Genomic DNA, 22593 nt, shown 5'->3' on the forward strand with positions numbered 1-22593 from the left:
ACCTGCTCCCTGCCCCCCAGCAGCCAGGAGCTCCCTGCTTCTGCTGTGACCCGCTCCCCTCCCACTGCTCCACAGCAGCCCAGGTCTCACTGCAGGGCAAGAGCTCTGGGCTCAGCTCGCCCACCACCCACGTGGCCCTGCCCCCTGCCCCCCCCCCCCGCTCCCTGCCAGACGGGGCCACAGACCCTGCTTCCCACCCCCCCAGAAACCACACCTGCCTTCTACAATCCATTTATTTATAGAAGTACAACATTAAAACCACACCTGGGGGCCAGCACAGACCTGTGGAGCACAGTTCCAGCCCCTCCTGCCCCCAGACCCCCACAGCAGTCCCTGGCACAGCTCTTGCCTTCCCTCCCTCACCGCAGGAGGGGTGTGCAGCTTCTTGGAGGTCTGGCTCATGGCCAAGTGGGTCCATGACTGTTCTCCCACAGCGAGATGCACGGTGCAGGCAGGAAGAGCAGCCCACCACCTCACTGGAGCTGGGCATTGTTGCACAGTAGCCACTCGATGGTTTCCAGCAGGTAAGCCATGTTGTAGTGCCGGGCAATGTTCTGGAAGACGTTGACGTGGTCCATGAAAGTCTGGGGAGAAAGGAGCAGAGAGGGAGGCTTCCTAGCACTCCTGGGCAGCAAGGGGCTCCAGGGGGATGGGCCAGGCAGGGCTGGTAGGGCAGAGGGCAGCACAGCAGGTCCCAGGGGATAAGCAGTTAGAAAAGAGGCAGAGGAGAAACGGGGCACTGCGGGACTCCTTGCTGTCTCCCTAAGAGCTGCTGGCATGGGGCTGGGCCAGGCAAGAGGGTGCAGGCATACCTGGGAGGAGATGGTGAGGGCAAAGTCTCCCGCACAGCTGCAGTGCACGGGCATGTGTGTCTCCTTCACACCATGACACTTCTTGCACACCTGGTGGCCAAGGAGTTTTTGGTGTGACAGGAGACGAGGCCAAGCCCCTCTGCCAGGGGCAAAGTGAATGTGTCCAGCCTCAACCAGCCAGGGGGAGGGGCAGAGTAGAGAAGCCCTACACTCACCAGGTCCTGCAGCACGAAGGCCATCAGCTTCTTCTGCAGGGCTTCCACCAGCGCTGTTTCGATGGCATCGAAGTCATACTGTGCCTGGCAGTTGGGGCAGACCCAGCCAGGCAGCACCAACCGATCCTAAGGGCAAAGAGGAACGAGCTGAGCACCAAGAGTCCCAAGCACTGAGATGTTGTGTATAGTTTCTGGAGAGGACACAGCATCAGCCTAAGCCACAGGTGCTCAACTCAGACCTGAGCTGCTAGAAAAGGAGGTAAACAGAAAACAGCCTTTAGGTGAAGCTGATCACCAGCAGCAAGCAGAGCTGCAACTCTGGTGTTGAGAAGATGGGGAATGTGACTGACCCGCCTCCAGCATTGCCATGCTGGGGCCTCTGGTGTCCCCAGGAAAAGAGGCTGCACCTGGGAGACGGCAGGGTCCTTGCACAGGTCCAAGTCCCTGCAGAAGTTGCAGTTCCTGCAGATAACTTCAGGGAGTACATAGGAGCGGCAAGGGTCCCGGAACTGGGCTTCTTCTGAGAACTCGCCCACCTCGATGAGGCGCAGCAGGTCCCGGCGCAGTTTGTTCACCTGGTTGGTTATGTTGGCATCCAGGGATAGGACCTACAAGAATAAGAGCCAGATGAGCCTACCAGCAGAGGAGAGTGTCCTCACTGGGACAGCTCATATCCTCGTGACCTCATATGGATGGGCAAGACAAACTGGTTGTAGATCACTCCTGGATGGAAGCCGTGGCAAATCTGAGCCATAGCCAAGGACCAGAATTTGAGCCCTGGCTGCAAACCCTTAGAAAGGGGGCCTGGCCCACCATGCTGACCTTGCAAACATATTTGATGAACTCCAGAGCTGGATTGTTGAGTGGCAAGTAGGAGCCAGGCAGCACCGGGAACAAGTCTGACGGCTTACTGGTGTTACGAGAACCAGCCATCTTCTTCTGGATCTTCTGGGTGATGGTAAAGAAGCTCTGGGTGAGCTCATTGGCCACGTAGTCCTGCGAGAAAGCGATCATGCCTAGAGAGACAGAGAAGACAGTGCTTCAGCCGTATGATGGCGTATCAGGACAGTAAGGTGAGTGGCTCTGCCAGCACCAGGACTACCCCCATGGTTCAGCACTCACCAGGCATGGCCCCCATCTCCCCCAGTGCCTCCTGGGACACCTGACTGGTGCTCCTCCTCTTGATGGGGGTGCTCCCAGGGGCATTGCGTCGCAGCTCCTCCTTCATGCTGTGGTACACAGCCACAGTGTAGGCTGGGGAGAAACAGGCAAGGCTCCAGCTCCAGCCCACACCAGCAGCCACCTTGCTGCAGGCTCTCCCTGGCACCAGGGAGGCACGAGCAACCCCATCCCCTTGTCCCCTCGCTGGGACAGCTCACCTGACACGATCATCAGGAAGTAGCTCTGGCAGGAGGCAGCCTGGGGCAGGAACTGTGCGATGTTCCAGCTGTTCTCCAGCTGCTCTTCCACGTTCGGCTCCCCTTCCTCCTCCTCTTCTTCCTCCACTGCCACCTCTTCCTCACTGTCTTCCTCCTCCGATGCTTGCCTCTTGCTGGTGTCCTTCTGGAGGAGCCAGTGACATCACAGTAGTTCCTCATGCCCAGCCAGCACCTCCCTACTCAGCTCAGCCCCCAGCACCCTGCTTCTGGGAGGACTGACCGCTTTCTGTCTCTTACCTCCCCATAGTGGATGCAAGGATTCACTTTTCCTTTGATACCTCCATAATTTGCTGGATCCATCCAGAGCAGGAACTCCCAGCAGCGGGAGAAGGAGATGGTCAGGGAGTGGAAGATCTCCTTGGAATGGATGCTGGAGGAAAGAGACTGCAGTCAGCCACAGCGTTGGCATTGTCCCTAGTAGTTCGGAGCCTTCTCTGTGGAACAGCCTGGGAAGGAGGTGGTGCTGGCAAGGAGAAAGGGGGTTCCCCTCTCCCATCCGCTGTTGGGCACCCCAGGGGAAGCCATGCCCAAGGAATCTTGGGTCCCTATTCTGGTGCCTGCACCATGGCTGGGATGCTGAGACCCAGCTAGGGGATGAGGTGCTGGGCACCTTAGGTTCTCTTGAAGGTCTCTTCTGGATTGAATCCTATGGGTATTCTTGGAATATTACCTATAGAGGACAGCTAAGGGACAGTTCCCTACTCCAGGCATGACAGCAAGAAAACTGGGAAGCTTTGTCCCTTCAGTAGCTTCACCAAAGGAAAAAAACCCCCATCAGTTCAGTGCTGAGGCACATCAGAAGGCAAAAAAATCAGCATCTTCCTTCCTGGCCCCAAGCCCCGCCTCAGCTCCATCATCTGAAAGCCTTCACCTCCAGGCCGAGCTAGGCAAGCACATCCCACCTGTTGATGATGTACTCCATGTAGCTGATAGCATCCTCGATGCGCCGTTTCTTGGTGCACAGAATGATCCGGTTGAAGTTGGCATAAACCACTGAGGAGCCCAGACGCTTGAACTCGGCCACCAGCCTGCAGGCAGGGCACAATAGCACGAGTCAGCAGGCAGGAAAGCAAAGACCAAGGAGCAGATGCAACCTCTGGAGGACATGCTGATCCAGCCCAGTCAGGAGTCATGCATATCAGTGATGGCATGCACAGGAGCTCACCACACAGTATGAACAGTATGGGAGGCCCAGCCTACTGCCCACCTCTCTGGAGGCTGTGGCAGAGAGTGATTGTGGGTGCCAGCAGCACCCTGGTCACTAATGCCACACCTGTCCCTTCTGCGTTGACCAGCCTGGCATGCTCCAGGTCTCACTTACTGCAGGAAAAGCTTCTTCATCATGTTGTGGAGTGTGCGGTGCAGCGCGGGGTCATACAGCAGGGAAGAAGGAGAGCGGAGCCAGCGGTAAAAGTGGATGACCTGGTTGTCTGCATAGATGTTGTGATATTGCGTGATCTCCTTCACCCAGCTCACCACCATGCTCTTCAGGATCCTGCCAGGGAGCAGCAACCAGCATCACCCCACCAGCCATGAGCAACCCCTTCCCCCTTCCAGACAGGAACATGTTTTCAGTATGCTGGAGGACCCAGAGCAGAGACATGTGAGCCCTTGGCCCATGAGCCACAGGGTAAATATGTGCCTCTATAACCTGGTGGAGCATGAAGAAAGGAGAAACAAGAAAGGACAAAGTCTTCACCAACATCCCTGTACATCTGCTGGCTGAGCCACCAAGCAGTTCTGAGCCCAGGATCTTCAAAAGCCTGTTGGAGAAGATGCCTGCCCTGCCCTCGAGATCTGAATTTATACTTGGGAGCACTCCACAAGCCCCATTGCTGGCATAAGTCTGGAGGGAATGAGAGACAGGACCCTGGAAAAGGACCTGCCAGGATGGAGACCAGGTGTTCCATCTCCTGATAGCTTCTAGAGCCATACCTGAAAGTGTTGGAGCACAGGGCAGTTTCATCATAGCTAGCTGGGATGTTGGCAGCTTGGTTCCCTGTCACCATGTCTTCTAGGGATGCCTGCTGAATCACGTCAAAGCTGATGCTCATGCTGGAGCCTCCTTCCATGTCATTTATGTGGTGGGACTGCAACACTGTGTTTACAGCCAGGCTCTGGATGTCCAGCTCCAGACACACTAACAGCAAACACAACCTCTCAGCAGGCAGGGCAAACAACAAACGAGGACATCCTCCCTGCCCCTCTGCCAGAAGTGCTTTTCACAGTTATAAGGGTAATCTATAGGTGTTGCTGTAGCAAGTAGGGAGATGCTTTCACAGGTTAGACTGTGTTGACCAGCACTTGTCTTTCAACAAGATCTGCTAACCCTCTGGGTTTTTTCTGGAAGCTGCAGCAGAGGAGCTCAGAAGAACTGACTACCACTCAAGCTGCTTCTCCCTTTGAGAGAGACCTGTCCTAGGGTCAACCAGGTATTACCAGCTGAGCTAGTCTGTCCTTGGGCTGACACACTGCAGGTGGTCTTTGTGTTGCTGTCCGTGGCCATGAACTGGGAAAAAGCGTGTATTCAGGTGCCTGCACACAATTGCAGGTGAGACCTCCCTGCCCCCAGGACATGCCCCTTGCCCACATCACTGCTGCAACTTTAAAGCTGCTGGGGACCACTGTCAACACAGAGACTCTTTAGAGACTGCATCCATCCCTCCACAGGGCTTGCAGAGCAGGATCCAGCTCTGCCCCTACTCAGTGCTACCACCCTACTTCCTCCTCACCTGTGGAGTAGCAGCCAGGGTTGTTTATCTCCACGGAGGCTCTTTCATCAAACTCCATGACTAGGCGGTTGTCATCAGCCTCCTTACCCCCCAGGTCCGGGCGGGCCGTGGGCGAGAGCCACAGCAAGTGGTTGTGACGACGAAGGTGGCGTGAGAAGAACAGGTCAGAGCCAAAGGTAGAGATGTCATCAGGGAGGTTCCCAACGGGGATGTGGTAGTACCTGGGGCACGGACAGGCAAATGGTCATTGGGCTTAGCGCTGCTGCAAAGACAGGGGCCCCCGTCTGTCCTCTCCAGGAATGAGGCAGCCTCCTGTGGTCCCACCAAGGGCACAGCAGCCCCAGGGAAACATGGCCACCCCAGGCACCTGCTCATCTCGAAAGCCTGGGAGAGGCAGGTGTCCAGGTTGAGGTAGTGGCGGATCATGCGGCGGGCAGCATGGCGCTGCCAGTCCAGGACCGAGTAGTTGATGTCATCTACCAGCCGGATGGGGACCAAAGGGAACTCCTTGATGATGGGGATTCCACTTGCCAGCCGTTTCAGGTCCCAGTTAGACTGCACAGCAACCAGTGTGGGGCCCCGGTGCTCGTCCTGCATGAAGGAGGACATGTCCTGGTGCACTTCTCCAGCGAGTGTCTCTGCTCAGCAGGAAACCTCATGGTGGGGACAGCACAACCCAGCACTTCTGAAGCACCCACCTCCATGCAACCAGCTCTCCAGCTGAGCACAGGGATGAGGGGAGATGCTGAGGTAACCTCACTGCTGGCACTACCCTAGGCAAGCCAGCCCAAGCAAGGCAAAGCCCTTGAGCAACACCCACTTCTAACCCTGACCTTCGGGCCAGCAGCTACATACAGGCGCTGTAGGAAATGGTGCACCAGTGCCTTCCACAGCATTCTCCCCTTCCCACATGCCTGCGTGGACAAGGTCCCATGGGGATCTTCCTCACGCCTTCATCTCACCTTGTAGCCCAGCAGCAGCCGCTGGATGGCTCTGTAGGTGGCCTTGGGGTCGGTCTCGGCACGCACTTCAAAGGTGTGCTTGTCTGGGGGCAGCAGGTCTTCACCCACCTTTTCCAGCAGTGCATTGCGCTCCGCTGAGAACAGGGTGGTGAGATTCGGCATCTGGTTGCTGCGCACCTGCACCCAAGGGGGACCAGGTTGGAGCTGGGGGAGAGGGACCCCAGCCTGCGCAGTCCTCTCCCCTCTGTATATCATGTGATGCCTTCCACTAGTCCTGCCAAACTGCAGCAGGGATGTGCGATGCGTGGAGAAATCTCCTGTTGCCTGACCCCCAGGGTAGAATCATAGGATGGTTTGGGTCGGAAGGGACCTTTAAAGGCCATCTAGTCCAACCCCCCTGCAACGAGCAGGAACATCTGCAACTAGATCAGGCTGCTCAGAGCTCCCCCCGTCCGGCCTGGCCTTGAGCCCTTCCAGGGATGGGACACCTACAACCTCCCTGGGCAACCTGTGCCAGTGTTCCACTATCTCACAGTAGAACATTTCTTCCTTTTATCTCACCTGAATCTACACCCTCTTTTAGTTTAAAACCATTAACCCATGTCCTATTGCTACAGCCCCTACTAAAAAGTCTGTCCCCATCTTTCTCATAAGCCCCCGTCAGGCACTGGCAGGCTGCTCTAAGGTCTCCCCGGAGCCTTCTCTTCTCCAGGCTGGACAACCCCAAATCTCTCAGCCTGTCCTCACAGGAGGTGTCCCTCCTCTAACAGGTCCACGTCCTTCCTCTGATGGGGACCCCAGAGCTGGGCGCAGCGCTGCAGGTGGGGTCTCACGAGAGCAGAGCAGAGGGGCAGCATCCCCTCCCTCGCCCTGCTGGCCATGCTGCTGGGGATGCAGCCCAGGACATGGTTGGCTTTCTGGGCTGCCAGCAAACCCTGCCGGGTTATGTCTGGCTTTTCATCCACCAGCATCCCGAGTCCCCCAGCCTCTGGAGTCCCACCTTACCTTGTCCATCACAAAGACAGCAGCCTTGCGCTGCGAGGGGATGAAGAGACCCAAGAGTGCCTTGCTGCCCTGGAAGCTGTGGTAGAGGTAGATGTGACGAATACTCCCTAGGGGGACACAGCATACAGTGTCAGTGGTGCCCGTGGGCACCAGGTCCCAGGTGTGCCAGGAGCATCTCTCCCAGGGTGCCTCACCTGGCTCCAGGTAAGTGAATTGGGCCAGCGAGCGCATCTCCAGGTGCTCAATGTCAAAAGTTTCAGTCTCTCGCCCTGCCAGGTGCCCAACCAGCTGCCTGCTGACTGTGCACACACAGCCCAAGTGGATCAGGGCACGGAGGAGGAGTGGCACCTGTAACAACGGGGAGAGACACGGTGGAACAACATTCCGCTACCAAAGTCCTTTTGGGTGTTTCAAGCCTAGAATGACACAGCTTAAAAGCCACAGGTAGGACATACCAGAGGTGCCTCCAGCATGAGTTTGGTATTATCACCCTTGTCAGTGCTGGAGACACAGAACAGGTTTCTTAATTCACCTGCATTCCTACCTAGCTTCGGATCCCACCATCAAGGGCAGCAGCAGGTACTTTGGAGGATGTGTGGCTATCTGGGCAATCTCACAGATCTGCAACTTGTGTTTTGGCTCTCCTTTGAGACAAAACCTTCACCTGAACCACCAAATAATTGGCACAGAGGGAGATCCACCACTGATTTGCCCTGTTTAATCAACCCTACAGCTGCAAACTCCACTGCTGCAAAAGGCACCTGAATGACTTGCTGTAAGAAGCCATAAACGCTCCTCACCTAATCACGCTTCCCTCATGTCAGTTTTGACTTTATAGACCCCTAGAGCACATCCCCCATTTTCAGATCTCTTTAGCAAGCCAAAGCATTCCCATGTCCTTAAGCCCCACCCCTGCAAGGAAGCTGTTCCCATCCTCGCATCCTCCTCACCATTCTCCTCTGTTAATCCCACTACATTTTTTGGAGACTGTGCTCAGAATTGCACTGCAGATGTTTAAAGATCAAGACAGGTCTTTCCCTGCCCAGGTCTGTGTCCATCTGGGTTCTCTGTATCTCCTTCTGGGCTACCTGCCTGACCACCATCGCAGAAGTTTTTTCTGATGCTTACACAGAGTTTCACACATTTCAGTTTGTGCCTACTGCCTGCCATTCCTTCCCTGTGCACCACCGAGAAGAGTCTGGCTCCGCTTCTTTATTTCTCCCATCAAGAAGGTCCCCTGAGCATCTTCCCCTCCATAGCAAACAGCACCAGCTTGCTCAGCCTCCCCCTGCAAGACATGCTGCAGCCCCTCAATCATCTTGCTCCCTTTTACATGTTTAAAATATCTTCATGCTCCTTGTTTTACTTCAGTTGATAATTTTAATTTCCTCTTAGCTAGCCGCTGCTTGATTTTACTTAGCCCCACTTGCTAAACACTATGGTAGTGGAGAGGACTTGGGTTTGCTACCAGAAGATCTCCTGCAGGTATGATGAATTTGTGTACATGTCACTTTGGCAGAGTAGTTTGAAATAAATTTTGGGCACTGCTTACTAAACTAAGAGTTGTGCCTTGCCTTGTGGGACATTTATCCAAATTTTCTAAAAGCAGTAAAGTGCTAAAAAGGGTTTCTTTCACCATGCCCCACTGTAACACTTCCCAGGTTATACCACTAACTTTGGTAGCTGGTCTTCCAACTTTATGTTATTTTTGCCCTTGCAGCCTCTTGCATCTCAGAAAGCATTTTGTAGCTAATAGCAGCACCATTCACACCAAGCTTGTCCCACTTAGGCAAAGACTTTTGATCCATAATAATTTTAAGTTTCAATTCAGTAGCAAATTTACTTGTCATGCTTCCTTTAATATATAGCTCCACTCTTAAAATGGTGTGCAACCTACTCCGCCACTTCCATGTATGTCAGATCCTGGCGCTACAATGTCATCTTGATTAAATTCCTGTCACCAGGATTTTCTGAGCTGCTGAACAAACCAGTGTCCTCATTAGGAGCAGGTACTCCAGTTTCCCACTCTCATTTTCAGGGTTTCAGCATTAATAGCCCTGGTAAATTTAATTTTGGCTTGATTGCTTTGTGCTGAACTTTGTTTAGGTTGTTCTTGCTCTTCCCAAACTTTCAAGTTTTATCCTGTTCTTCTTTCTAAAGCTTTTATAACTTCATTTTAGGGGACAGGGCACCCTGATCTAGGTATGACTCCACACATGTTGGGTTTTCCCCTATCTATACTCTAAATATCCCTTATCTTTTCTGGTTCAAACACCAGCAGCATGGTGCAGGTTTGGTTTGGAGGAAGATCACTCTTTCTGCTTAAATGCCTGCCTTCCCCCAAATAAACCGAACCCCCTTTCCCTGACATGCCTTAAGCCACATGCTGATACGCAGTATCTCTGCCCATGCAAACGTGAGTATATTCCCCAGTACTCTGCTGTGCAGGGTCTTTGATTCTTGGTATCTCACCAAGTTGTTGAATTTTTAAGTGCCAGGTGTCCTCCTGCACCACTGGCACTCAGGCTAATGAGCTGCCACTCAGCAACCCTTAAAGACAAGCACCTGGAAGAGTTACCTGTGTTTCATACACTCCCTCAATGTCCGGAGCAGAGAGGTCTGCATTGATTTCATTGATGTGCTCTTGGTACATGTCTTCTGGGACAGAGTATTCATACAGGTTGTAAACGATGTTTGAGCGTGGCAGGATCCTGTTCACCTGCCAAGGCAAGGGAGGCGCTTAGCAGGGCATGTCACACCATGTGGCACCACTGCCAGGAGCTGGGGTACTTCTAAAGGCTGCAAGGAGCAGAGGTCTGAGCCAGCCCAGCTCCTGGTGCTCCCTTCTAAGGAAATCAGTGGTTTACACTCATGCATGTAACAAATTCCCACAACCTGCCTTCTGGGCAGGCTGCGTTTAGCAGGGGGACTGGATGAGGTACATCTGTGGAGAGGGAGAGTGAGGCCTTCCAAGGCAGATGCTTGTAGTATCTGCTTGCAGCAGAGGTGAAACACCTTATCTCATCACAGGTGGCTGTCTCCCCTTCCAGAAGGGGCAGGTCCTCACCCGCCTATAGGCTGCTCCCTCCTGTGGCTTTGGGACACGCTGGTTGACGTAGAAGACACGGGGGATGCTCAGCCTGATGCAGTGCAGGTTGCTCCCAATTATTGCCCACAGCCTGAAGAGCCCAGGCTGGCTGGTCTCAGCAATCTGCAGGACACGGGGGTACAAAGTTAAGAGCTAGCAGGGAGCTCCAATGCCAGTGCTTACATCTAAGCTGTGGAACACTATGTGGATTTATATGGCCACTGGTGGCCACAAAGACAGCAGGCAGCTTGAAGAGTCATTGATCTCAGCGCTGGAGTCCCTGTGTCCTGCTACTATCCCAGGCTAAGGCTGGCCCAGCCAACTCAAGCTGACCCTTGATGTCAGCCAAGTCAGCCATGCCACCTCAGGCTCTTGCCTGCACAAGAGCTGCCTGCAGCTCTGAAGGCCCTTCTGGAAGATGAAGTGAGTGACAAGGGGCTGGGATCAGATGGCCATGCGTAATGAGGATTTGTGAAAATGCCTGGATGGCATCACCCTACCTCTGCGTTTGTACGTTGGCTGCTTCCAGACATCACTGGAATCCTAGGTCCATCACAGGCACACTGTGCCCAGTGCTAGACTCCCCAGTACAGGAGGGACATGGGCATGGTGAAGAGTTCAGTGAAGGGTCACAAAGATGAAGAAGGGACTGGAGCATTTTTCATAAGAGGAAAGCCTGGAGCAGAGGAAGCTCAGGTGGGACGAATCTCATCAATCTACATAATCTACATGAACACCTGCAGGGAGGGTGCAGAGAGGACGGAGCCTGGCTCTTGTCATTGGTGCCCAGTGGCAGGACCAGAGGCCATAGATACAGACTCGAACACAGGAGGTTCCCTCTGCCCTTGCACAGGTTGCCCAGGGAAGTTGTGGAGTCTCATACCTTGGACGTACTCAAAAGCCATCTGGACACTGTCTAGGGCAACTGGCTCTAGGTAGCCCTGCTTGAGCAGGGGGTTCAGCCAGATGGACCCCAGAGCTGCTTCCAACCTCAGCTGGTGTTTTTGTGGTTCTGTGACTACTGCATAGTGCTGTCCACAGGCTGAACCAGAGCTGCCCCACTGACAGATCTACACACATGTCCTAGATTCACCCCAAGAATGACCATGTGGGCTCCATACAGACATGCGTGAGCCTGAGGCTTTGCCGCCCCAGCTGGGCTAACACCAGAGTGGCATTGGGGTCAGCAGTCCTTGAACTTCACTGTTTGGCCACACAGTGTAAACTCAGGGCTTAAGCCCCAAGGGTGTCCTCTTCGGTAGGTCCCCTCCCCAGTACCTGCACGATCTGCCAGGGCAAATCCAGGATGCTGCGTGCCGTCCTACGCAGGTAGCTACTGAGCCCTTTGGAGAGAGCATCGCGGACCACTCCTCCACCTGCTGTCACCCCACTGTCCTCCAGCCGCTGCTTCTTCCGCCGCTCCCGCCGCTGCCGCGCCTGCAGCTCCCACTTCTTCTGGTGGTAACGCAGCCAGACCAGCTGCTCGTCCTGAGCAGGGTGACAGCATGCAGGAGTTGAGCCAGAAACCAACACAGGCTTCCCAGCCCCACAGTACTACGTCATACAACTGAGCCCTCCATCCCCCACTCCCACATCACATTCCTGCCCTAGCTGTGAAGCCACCCCCACCCGCCTTTTCTCCATCAGCGGTTATATTTCTCCATCTCCTGGTCATATTTCTTGTAGCCCTGAGCCATGTGCCTGCAGAAGGTTTCAGGAGACCCACATCTTGTTCCTGGCAGCAGCCAAGTTGCTTGGGTGGGCAAGCACAGCCCCATCTGCACATCTCCTCCCCAGTCTGCTTCACCTACCTTGGTTGTGCCCAGGGGCGGAGGTGGACCCAGGATCTCTCGCCAGGACTGGGACATCTCCAGGTACTGAGACATCTGTTGGCTTTCCTCTGCTTCAGGGACTCGCTTCCTCTTATTTGTGATGGGAACCAGTGGTTGACAGATCTTGGCAGCCCCAAAGTCCTCTATGTCACCCATCTGTGAGCTGGGCGTCCCCTCCGGGGGCTGGTTGGCAAGGACCTGAGGGAGCAAGGACAAAAGGAGGAGGACATGGGTTGCAGAAGAACCCCACCAGCACAGCCAGCACATTTCTGTTGCCCTCTTTACCTGTCTCTTGCCTTCGGAAGTGAAGAGTTCATTGATTTTTTTCTGTTTGTACACATCGTTCTTCTCCAGGAGTTTCTTGTGGAGCCAGTCTGGGTGCCGGACCCGTGGCACTGGATTCTTTACCTGGAGAGCATCTCCAAATCACACTGAGCCCCTTGACCAAAGCCCTCCTCCTGCCCCCTCACATCTCTGTACCTGCTGCAGGGCTGCGGGAATAGTAATGATTTTTTGGATGGTGCTGCCCAGTCTCTCAATGTAGTAGTCCCAGTCCAGGATCTGTGAAGAAGGCAGAGCAGCAGGTAGCAAAGAAAGCTGAGCAGGCCACTAGACACAGGATCCAGCATCTCCCTGGGACCCCCACCCCCAGCACCCCACTTCACAAGCATGAGTAGCCTCTGCCCTGGTTGGGCCCCTGAAGGGATGAGCCCTTGTCCTGGAGCAGGGGCCACCTGCAGGGATGCGCCACTCACTGCACGGATGTTGAAGTCCTGCAGCGAAGGGCTCTTCAGCCATTTTCGGAGGTAGTGTTTGCGCACACTGGGCTCAGCTTGGAAGATGGCAAGAGGGATGGCCCTGGGGAAGGCAGTGAAGCACTTATTACCCACCCAGAGCAAGGTCCTGGCAGCACATTATCCCTTCTCCCAGCCTGCAGAGACCCTCCAAAGCTTCTCTTCCTACCCCTGTGAGACCACCACGCAGTGGTCGTAACAGCAGTACTCATCACTAGCCTTGCTCAGTCTGAGATGGCAGACGGGTGATTGCTTGGCCACGCCACCCTGGCTCACTCGCCTCCTGCTATTCTGCCCTTCCCCTTTGCTTGCACCACACTTAAAAATCCTGGGCCCTTCAAGACGGAGTTACCTCTCAGTGACTGGAGACCCTTCTGGTCTCTTGGAAATGATGAACCGGCAGCTCAGCCCTGCATCCTTCACCATCTGGTCCCCCAGGAACTCGGCCAGGCGCTTGGCAGTACTGATGGAGGTGGACTTCTGCTCCCCGTAGTCCTCCAGCTTGCGTGACATAGACCGGTTCTCCGAGATCAGCTCAAACAGCTCCGAATCAGGCATGTTGGCAGCCTGAGGGGGAGGAAAAAACCACAAAGCTAGTGAGAACCTAATGATTGAACCTTGCTGCTGTCAGATATGGGGAGTGCTTGCACCCAGCCAATGTGGCTCTTTACGGGGAACCTGGGAATTGTTCCCTGTTGCAGCTGCTGACATGACGTGACCTACCGAAAAGGGAGAGCATGGATCCTAGGCTTGCATCGGTTTATGCCACAGGGGTGGCAGCACTGCTTTATGCAGCACACACAAGTTAGGCTCACCAAGAACTTGTACAAGGTCACTGCAAAATGGAAGGACCCAGCCACGCTCTCAGTCTCTCTCACCCCCCAGTTTCTTACATTTTCTTTGCTCTCCCCAGTTATTGTATAGCTGATGGCTCCATGCTTCTCATAAAACACTCCCCAGGCAAGTGGCTCCGTCATTCCCTGCCTCAGCAAATGCTCTCAGCCAGTGTCTGAGGGGTACGAGGGCCACCAAACCAGCTCCATTAAGGAGATGACTGCAGAAGGACACTGCTCACCCACAGTTACACCCGAACGAAGAGCCCTCGCACTGAAAGACGGCAGCCCTAGAGAACCGAAGCAGCAGGAATATGATGGAATTGACCATCAGAGGCACAGCGGACCACCACTCTGCACAAGTGAAGTCCACCCTCCCCACAGTGCCTGACTAGCTCTGCCACTTCTTCTCTGGCTCCACCTTGGGAGCACAGACATGCTGAACTGCGCTTACCTTGCTGTAGAGCACATCCAGCCAGTAATCGGCCACCTTGGCCACAGAAGCGTAGACCTCCTCCAGGGTGCTGCCTTTGAGAAAGGCTTCAAATACAGAAGACTGGAATATCTTCACCAGCTGGAGCTCGCCCCGGCGCTTCACCTCAAATCCCTTCAGCTCGGCCAGGGACCCATCCTCATTGAATACTGCATACCTAGGGGATAGAGCCTGGGCAAAACCTGGCCTGCACCAAGGGACACATACTCCAGGATGCCACTGGTGCCCCTCCTGCCAGGATGCTTCTCCCCATGCCACCATGCTGCCACCTGGCGCGTTCAGCAGAGCTGCACTGCTCAACACTAGGATCATCTTGGAACATCTAGAGGTGCTCTACCCACTCTTACAACTTGGTCTGCAAAAGCATGCCAGCTTGTGCCCCAGCTCATCCATACACATTGGGAGAATGATCCTAATGCATGCAATTAAAGGACGGGAGGCGAGACCCCAGGTGGGGAAATGGATGGAGGAAGACATTAGGAAGAGGTTTAGAGAAAAGAAGGAAACTTTGTCAGCTCACACACTGGCAAAGGAGTTCAGAGGAAACTGGATGTAGCCATGACATGACTACAGGAACACTACACCCTCTCTCCTTTTATCTTCCCCCCCCCCCCCCTTTTTTTTTTCCCTTTAATTTCCCAGCTCTCCCAAATATTTGTACATCTCAAGAAAAAATGCATGGGAGCATCAGCTAAGAGAAGAGAAGGGATACTCAAGCCTGTATCACTTAGCCAGCCCTTCTCCCACCCGACCACGTTCCTGTGAGCACAGCCTTTTCTTCCTTCACTGACCATGGTGCCTGCTAGCCACCTCCAGGCTGTTTTAGTTGGAGAGTGACCAATAAATAAATGTACTTGCTATCATCCCCACACTAAAAGAAACCAACGGGCCCCCGAGAGAACATTCCTAAGAACAGAGCTTGCTCAGCTCCTGGCATGACCTCAACTCCTGTGGCAGGGAATCGCTGCCTGCAGAAAGGCACCGACAGGAGATGGTGGGTGCTGAAGCTCATCCAAGGGGGCATTAAGCACAAGGCTGTAAGGACAGAGGGTGCAGGAGGGCAGAGAGCATTCTGGGAGCCAGACCCAGGTCTGTGGGCACCCCTCCAGCTAGTGGTTGCTACTGCTCTAGCTTTGTGTTCCCATTTAGGAGGAGATCAGTGAAGTTTGAGTACAACTACCCAGTAAATGACAATAACGGCAGGACCTGTTCCTTCTTCCAGACAGAGAGGGGAAACAGCTAGAGAAGCATTACTGGAGGTCTGTGAACTCCTGAGAGCTGGGAAGGCAGGAATTGGTGAATTTAAACGGATTCACTTCAATATAAACAGCATTGGAAGTCCTCAGAAGGAAAGTCAAAGTTCTCCAGCACACCTCAAAGCCAAACAAGGAGATCATGTCTGGTCACCAGTTGGAGAAACGTTGGTTTGCGTTATCTTCTAGAATTTATTGCCATAGCGTGGCACTGGAGGCAAGTGTATAACTGATTCAAAGACAATCTAGTGTAAGGAACTTCCCATTTAAAGCCAGCAAATCAAGCATGTTGCCAGCTCCAGATGCAAGGACCAACGTACCCCTGCATGCATGAAGGGAAACAGACCCTCAATCTGTTACCTGGGGGAAACTGGATATATTCAAGCTTGAAGTCTCAAACTTTTCTTCAGCTCTTGGCCCTCCTCCTTGGAAGCTGGGAGGATCATGGCCAGGTAGCGGTCCATCCACTTCAAAAAAGATGCTGTTCTCCGAGCGTGTGACATAGGTGAGAGAGGCTGGGTCCTGTAGTTCCTGGTACTGATCATTTGTGAAGCCTTCCTAGGGCACAGCCCCAGAGAACAGCTTCACTCAAACAGCTGGGCTGGTTAAACCAGAGATGCCCCCTGGGCACACCCTGCCCAAAGGGAACACTGTACCACCCCTGCTGAAAGCTACAGCACAGTTGGGACTCAAAAATCAAGACATCTACCTGCCTGTTGACAAAGAAAAAATGCTTTGGACCCTAAAATTATGTTATTTTGTCTTAAAGAACCTGGAGCAAGCAGAGGATGGGTTTGGACCTTGCTCTAGTATAGATTCCCAGCCTGCACAGGTGAGCATGCATCAGCCCTGGCCTCTTACACACCACCCTCTCTGCTGCAGGCACATCAGAGCCTCTCCCTCTGCTGTCAGGTGGTCTCTGGGGCAGAGAGCAGCTGTGCAGCAAGCAGAACCATCAGCCCCAACGTCCCACTCACTACACAGGGTGCAGAGATGGGAGAGGCCCTCCTCCATCATCAGTCCTCCACCTCCTTTTTCCCCAGACTTAGAGCTGGCCGGGATGGGTACAAAGCTCACCTTCACCAGGATGTTCAGCATGGCACCTGGGTAGGAGATTGTCACCTTTGGCTTCTTGGCATTGGTTGACTTGATGACAAAGTTCTCTGGGAAACTGTTGGGGAGGACACACCAAATCCCATCAGTATCCAGTTCCAGAGGTCTCCTAAAGAAGGAAGGTCACTGTCAGGAGAGCGTATGATGGGTGAGGATCAGCTCTGTGTCCCACATAAAGGCAAAAGCAGCCTGTTTCATCCACTTGGTCCCTTCTGCAAAGCAAACCCTCACAATACAACAGAATAACCACACCAGTGCCAGAAATCTGAATCTTCAACATTGACTGATAAAAGCTCAATGTGCTCCCAGATCTGTCCCAGATGCAAACAGACCTTTCTTCCCCAGCTCAGCACATACTCACCCAATCTGCTCGATCAGTTCCCTGGCCTGAGTGATGATATTCGCTCCTGTGAAGCATACGATGCCAGCCATTTCCATGGAGTACCAGCGAGCTCTGTGAGCAGAGGAATGAAGAGCATGAAGCACTCCCTCCCAAACCCAGCTACAGAAAGGGCAGGAGGACTTCCAGAGTAAGAAGGGCAAGAAACCCATCAACACTGGCCCTCAGTATATAGTTCTCCTTGGCCTAGTTATGATGCTTCAGAAAAGCTGGACACCCACTAACAGACAGGCTTCCCATCACTTATGCCCAACACTTAATGTCTGGCAGGAGTCTCTAGGATGAGAAGTCATTGGTAGAAGCGAGAAGAGTGTTGCAGGCAGCACTCACCTTCATCCTGGTGCTGCAGAAGCAGCAAGTGACAGTCTCCCTAGAACAATCCCAGTTTCCAAGGGTCCTCTCCAGAGGACCCCAGCATCACCCAGCAGGGAGACTCACCCTTTCCGCATGACGTAGCCATAGAAAGAGTTGAGGATGCACTTGTGGGCCAGCTGCAGGGAGTCATACAGGACTTCCATGTTCTTGCAGCGCTTCACTTCAGAGGCATCTCCTGTCTCCACCGCGGCAGACAGTTTCTTCTTCCACACCTGCAAGCCACAGGCAGTCAGGATGATCCCACACATCGCTACTGGTGGTATCCAACCGGCTCCCCCTCTGTCCCAGTATAGCATGACAACTCTAGAATGGTATCTTTGCCAAAGATCAGTAGCATGAGCTGAACATTCCCTTTTCTTTTGCAGCAGAGCAGGAGTTGGCCAGAGGCACTTTGCCACACAGTAGGAGGAACCTGCAGCACCAATAGTAATCTGGCTGTGATCAGAGTTCAATCAGCACCAGCAGCACTGCCTGTCTGCATCAGCTGTGCTGCGCCACATGCACAGGCCAGAACTGAACATGCTGCATGCAGCAGCCCACGATGTTCTGGCTAAATAGCAAAACCACCTGTGCAGAAAAAGCCTCTTGGCCAGCTCCATGATTCATGGCAGAAGAGGCAGCGGTGAGTAACCACAAAGCAAATGGCTTGTTAATTAACTCCACCAGAGGCAGAGTCCTAGGGCCTTGTCATTGCCTCCAACACACTCCAAGAATAATGTGCCCTGGTCTCCTCTAGCATGAACCTAAATCAGCAGAGAACTAGAACATCCTCCTGGAATCAACGGTTCCTTAACGCAAGGTCTAGACCTTTCTTCCTACATGAAGAGACAAGCAGAGAAGCCAGGTCTAGACTGAACCCAGCCAGATCAGATATATCACAACAGAGACTAGATGAGGATTTGCTAAACCCAGTGAAAACTGGAGATGCAGCTTTGTTTCTGACAGCACCACAGAGGCAGTAAATGCCATGGCAGCAGCCACAGCTGTCAGGAGCTCCACCACGTACTTCTCAAAGACGAAGGCTGAACAGAGCAATCCTTTAGGGCTTGGATCTTGGGTGAGAGATAAGAGGTCCCCAGCCTTAGCAAGACAAGTTAAACCAGAGACTGAGCTTGCTACCTTGTGCAGCCCCTTGAACTCGTAGCGGCGGTCCCTGAAAGCTCGTACTGTGTCCACATAGAAAGAGTTCTCTCGCTGGCAGATGGTGGTGACTCGTTCCTCCACCTTGGTGACATGGATCTTCTTGTACGCCTTGCGGCAGTAATCTAGTCAAGGGAAAAGGCAGAGGGAGCTTCTCAAGGATGGGCACAGTATGAACAGGGAGACATCTAAGCATCAGGCACAGGTAAGCAGGGAGATGGTCCTGCTCCAAAGGGAGCGGAAGGAAGGCACCAGCACAGAGGAAAACAGTACCTCCTTATGGAGAAACAGGGACAGGTGGGGGAAAAACTCATGATGCATGTATGGCCCATCCACAAACCCAGGCTCTGCCCCTAGCCAGCTAGATGGTTCTGCTGAAGAGTAGCACGCCAGGTGATGGGATAACGTTATGTTTCCCTTTCATTAACAGGCTTAAACTAGCAGCCTTCCAAAAAAAAAAAAAAAAAAAAAAAAAAAAGAGAAGTCATTCATGTTTCAGCTCTCAACAGGAGAGCTCCACAGCTCTCAACAGACAAAAGGAGAAAAACTGACACAGGCACCAGTGCCTGACCTCTCTTTGGGAAGCACACAGGAGCCCCCAGCATCCTTGAGAAGGGCTGTCTGAGAGCAGACCCAGTCTGAACCCACCCCACAGCTGTAAGAGAGGTAATCAATGGTAAGCACCACTCAGTCTAGGTTGCAAAACTGCTCCAGATCATAAGCTTGATTATTATTATTTTTTTTACCTGCCAGCCGCTTTTTCTCATATTTGGCCTGTTCTTCCCGGGAGAGCTCGTGGAAGGCGCGGGGTGCTCCCTCAGGGGACAGGGGAGGGAACTTCTCCGACTCCAGCTGCTGCTGGATGCGGTGATACTCACTGCGGCTGGCAGGCACTGCGGAGGAGGGCAGCCATCAGTTTCCCAAGGGAGAAGCAGGAATTAGTCTCCATCTTTGTAGGCTGGACTGCACGGTCCTTACTGTACTTACTGAACTCTCCTCTCCACTGCCAAGTCATCCGGCGCTGACAGTTGGCACCTGGTTTGTTGAAGTCACAGGCAGCACATGTGGCCTCATCCACCACAGCTGAGGGCTAGACATGAGCAAGAGACACAAAGGTGTTAGAGGGGACAGCTCTCCAAATGACAACTCATGCCAGCACAGGTGCTGGGTGGCACTAGAGCATAGACATAAACATCAGAGATGGTACTCGGTGAGCATTCCTTTCCAGAACCTTTCAGGAACACAACACCCACAAAAACAATAGCTCAGCCTCAGCACAGCTGGCATCACGGCAGCCTGAGTGAATTTCACACCCAGCCTTATAGGATCCCTCTGCCCTGAGCCAGAAGTTCAGGCCTTGCTGCTAAGGGGATCCAATCAGAGGGATCACTAAGGTCATCTGAAAGACAAATTAGGAGAGATGAGGTTGATGTTACCCACTTGCAGCCTGTTGGTCAGAATGATGTTGGGGTACATGGCCCCCACATCTAGATGGTAGATAAGGGGACACTCAATTCTGTTTGGAACATCCTTCAGGGAATTCAGTTTGACCTTGATTTCATCACAAACCTGTGGCGAGACAAAAAGTCAAATAATTGTTGAATTTGGTCCTTTACTCCTGGACAGGGACAGACTCTGGGGAAGGATTTAAAGGACCAGAGGAGCAGCATTAAGGAAGGACTCCTTGATCACCAACCAGTACTTTAGGTTTGGTTTTGGACCTCCAAGGTAGGCTTTACTTGTGAAAGGTGAGAGCAACTACTTCCTAAAGGTTACTCGGATCAAGGACCTTTTCAGTACAAATGGGTTAAAGGAGACAACAGCAAAGACCAGAAGTCCTCAGTCACTAACTGATGATGCCCCCCAAGAAACTCCAGGCTCAGCTTTGGAGAGGGGTGACCTGCGCTTTGTAGCCATTAAGAAGTCGTGAATGAGAGGAACATAAGTATTTGGGATATCTGAGGGGTCTGTCTTCTCACTAAATCCTGTCTCACAGCTTTGCTCCTGGTTGAGCATGCAAAGAGGAAAGCAGGAACCGCATCCCTCATCCAGGACAGAGACCCTGCATCCCCGGGGTGGACTTCAGCACCTGGGCAGGGGTGTCCTGGCTAGGGCTGCTGGAGGTGGCGGCTGCTTACAACATCCCTTAACACCATCTACTCTGCAGGTGCCCATAGATAAGCTTCTTGGTCTCTCTCAGTAGAGCACAAAATGAAGATGAACAGGCACTTTAAAGCTGCAACTCAGCCCTCCCTGCCAAGCCCAGCCATGCCACAGGCAACGTACCTCCTGGAAGTTGGTGACTTGATCCAACGGCAAACGCTCCTCCTCCTCGATGGCGTGCCGCAGCGTCTTCTCCACACGCCGCACCAGGAAGTCAAAGGCAGCAGGATTCTGCAGGGGCATGGGAATGGCACTGAGACCATGGGCAGCCATCCCCAGCTGCAGGCTGGCAGCTCCTGCCCTGCTGCTCATGTCTCTGCCTGACTTGAGGAGCTCTAAGCACAGCCCTTCAGCGTAGGGCATCATACTGAGACACAGGCAGGGCTGAGACCACCGACACCAGGTCAGATTTAAAAAAAAAAAAAAGCAACAAAAGGAAGAGATGAGGGCAGCTAATGAGCAGCCAGTTGCATTTGTGTTTGGTAGTGCTGCACCTCTCACGGCTGTATGCTGGCTGGTGCAAGGGTCCTAAGAATCAGACTTAGTCTAGATCCTTTTATATACCCAGTATGTGCTCCCCTGTGATCATTCACTAGATCATATCCACCATCCACCAAAGCGTCTCACACTAAGTGTGATGCATCTCACAGCAGAGAGTGAAACCACATCTGAAAACTTAAAAGAGTCCATGAACACAAGATAGCAGTGAAGCAGGGCAAGGGGGAGGTTGCAGAGACAGCAGCATGAACCAGAAAGAGATGAAAGACTCCCAGGAAGGGTTCAGAAGAAGCTTAGTTTGGGTGGAAGGACAGAGGGAGGACAAGACAGGGGACAGAGGCATATCTTCCAAGAACCACTGGCTCAAAACCAGACCCAAACCTCCACTTCGCTAGTCTCCCTTGCTGTCAACAAGGTCTGGCTTGCTTCCAGTACGTGACACATATGACACCTGCTCTCCCAGCGAAGCACAGACAGCCACTTGGAGGCCTCCTCCACATCCTCCCCAGCCCAGCTCCATGCAGCTTCAGGTGCTCAAGGTCTGCCCAAGCCCAGCAGGGACACGCGGGAGATGTTAACACCAGCAGAATGTTATTCCTCACTGCCACATTCCGTGAGGACAACAGTTGGCTGCCTTGGCCCCTTACCATTTTGAAGCGGCAGGGGATGTCACTGCGGAAGACACCAGATTCCAGTGCTTCCACATGACCTCCCACATATGTCTCCGAGTCAAGCACATGACCATCTTCTGTAAGTTTGTTGAATTCCTGCTCCTGCTTGTTAGGGAAGATTATGTTGGCATGGTAGGCCTGAACCATCAGCAGTGCCTCACACAGTGTCCCAGATCCTTTTCTTAACACCTGAAGGAGAGACATCAAAGCTGGTTTTAAACTCAAGAAGAGTAGATTTAGATATAAGGAAGAAATGTTTTACACAGAGTGTGGTGAGGCGCTGGCCCAGGCTGCCCAGGGCAGCTGTGGGTGCCCCATCCCTGGCTGGGCTCAAGGCCAGGCTGGACGGGGCTGGGAGCAGCCTGGGCTGGTGGGAGGTGTCCCTGTCTGTGGCAGGGAGCTGGACTAGGTGATCTCTGAAGGTCCCTTCCAACCCAAACTCGATTCAGCAAGCAGTGCTGTACCACCACTGGTGGGACCAGATGGGCCTTACAGCCACATCAGCAAGCCAGACTGTTTCAGCTGGTGACACACGTGCGACCATGCAGCAGATAGTACTGCAGCCCATGGCAAATGTGTTGGGAGCAAGTGAGAAACCAACACAGACTCCTTTGTGTCAGCTGGGAGGAGAGCAGGCAAAGACCTCCAGTCTTTGCATTGTCTCCAAATGGACAGTGCAAAGACCTCCAGACCCCTGCTGCCATCATCTCCTGATGCTACTCCACTGTCAAGTGCCTTTTGTAAGCTAAACCAGATGGCGAGAGAGGGACATTTC

General features: G+C 53.3%; 1 protein-coding gene across 1 annotated transcript in view; it reads right to left on the reverse strand.

The window, feature by feature from the left end:
- Nucleotides 1–219: 219 nt before the first annotated feature.
- The window catches only part of POLE (DNA polymerase epsilon, catalytic subunit), a 29475-nt gene continuing 7101 nt past the window's right edge, over nt 220–22593 (reverse strand). The window contains 36 exon segments of the mRNA XM_037401466.1: nt 220–584; nt 813–902; nt 1028–1153; nt 1435–1635; nt 1850–2043; nt 2150–2281; nt 2407–2590; nt 2704–2836; nt 3369–3494; nt 3788–3961; nt 4402–4606; nt 5199–5419; nt 5566–5789; nt 6161–6337; nt 7166–7272; nt 7360–7513; nt 9744–9884; nt 10233–10376; nt 11532–11741; nt 12065–12283; nt 12371–12493; nt 12566–12646; nt 12841–12943; nt 13232–13446; nt 14167–14387; nt 15859–15913; nt 15915–16016; nt 16536–16680; nt 16933–17025; nt 17410–17558; nt 18466–18611; nt 19233–19379; nt 19474–19576; nt 19927–20055; nt 20773–20880; nt 21795–22007. Coding sequence (XP_037257363.1) covers nt 474–584; nt 813–902; nt 1028–1153; nt 1435–1635; nt 1850–2043; nt 2150–2281; nt 2407–2590; nt 2704–2836; nt 3369–3494; nt 3788–3961; nt 4402–4606; nt 5199–5419; nt 5566–5789; nt 6161–6337; nt 7166–7272; nt 7360–7513; nt 9744–9884; nt 10233–10376; nt 11532–11741; nt 12065–12283; nt 12371–12493; nt 12566–12646; nt 12841–12943; nt 13232–13446; nt 14167–14387; nt 15859–15913; nt 15915–16016; nt 16536–16680; nt 16933–17025; nt 17410–17558; nt 18466–18611; nt 19233–19379; nt 19474–19576; nt 19927–20055; nt 20773–20880; nt 21795–22007 — 5406 coding nt within the window. The 3' untranslated portion in view covers nt 220–473.

Source organism: Falco rusticolus, chromosome 1, assembly GCF_015220075.1.
Source record: "Falco rusticolus isolate bFalRus1 chromosome 1, bFalRus1.pri, whole genome shotgun sequence".
Classification (NCBI taxonomy): Eukaryota; Metazoa; Chordata; class Aves; order Falconiformes; family Falconidae; genus Falco; species Falco rusticolus.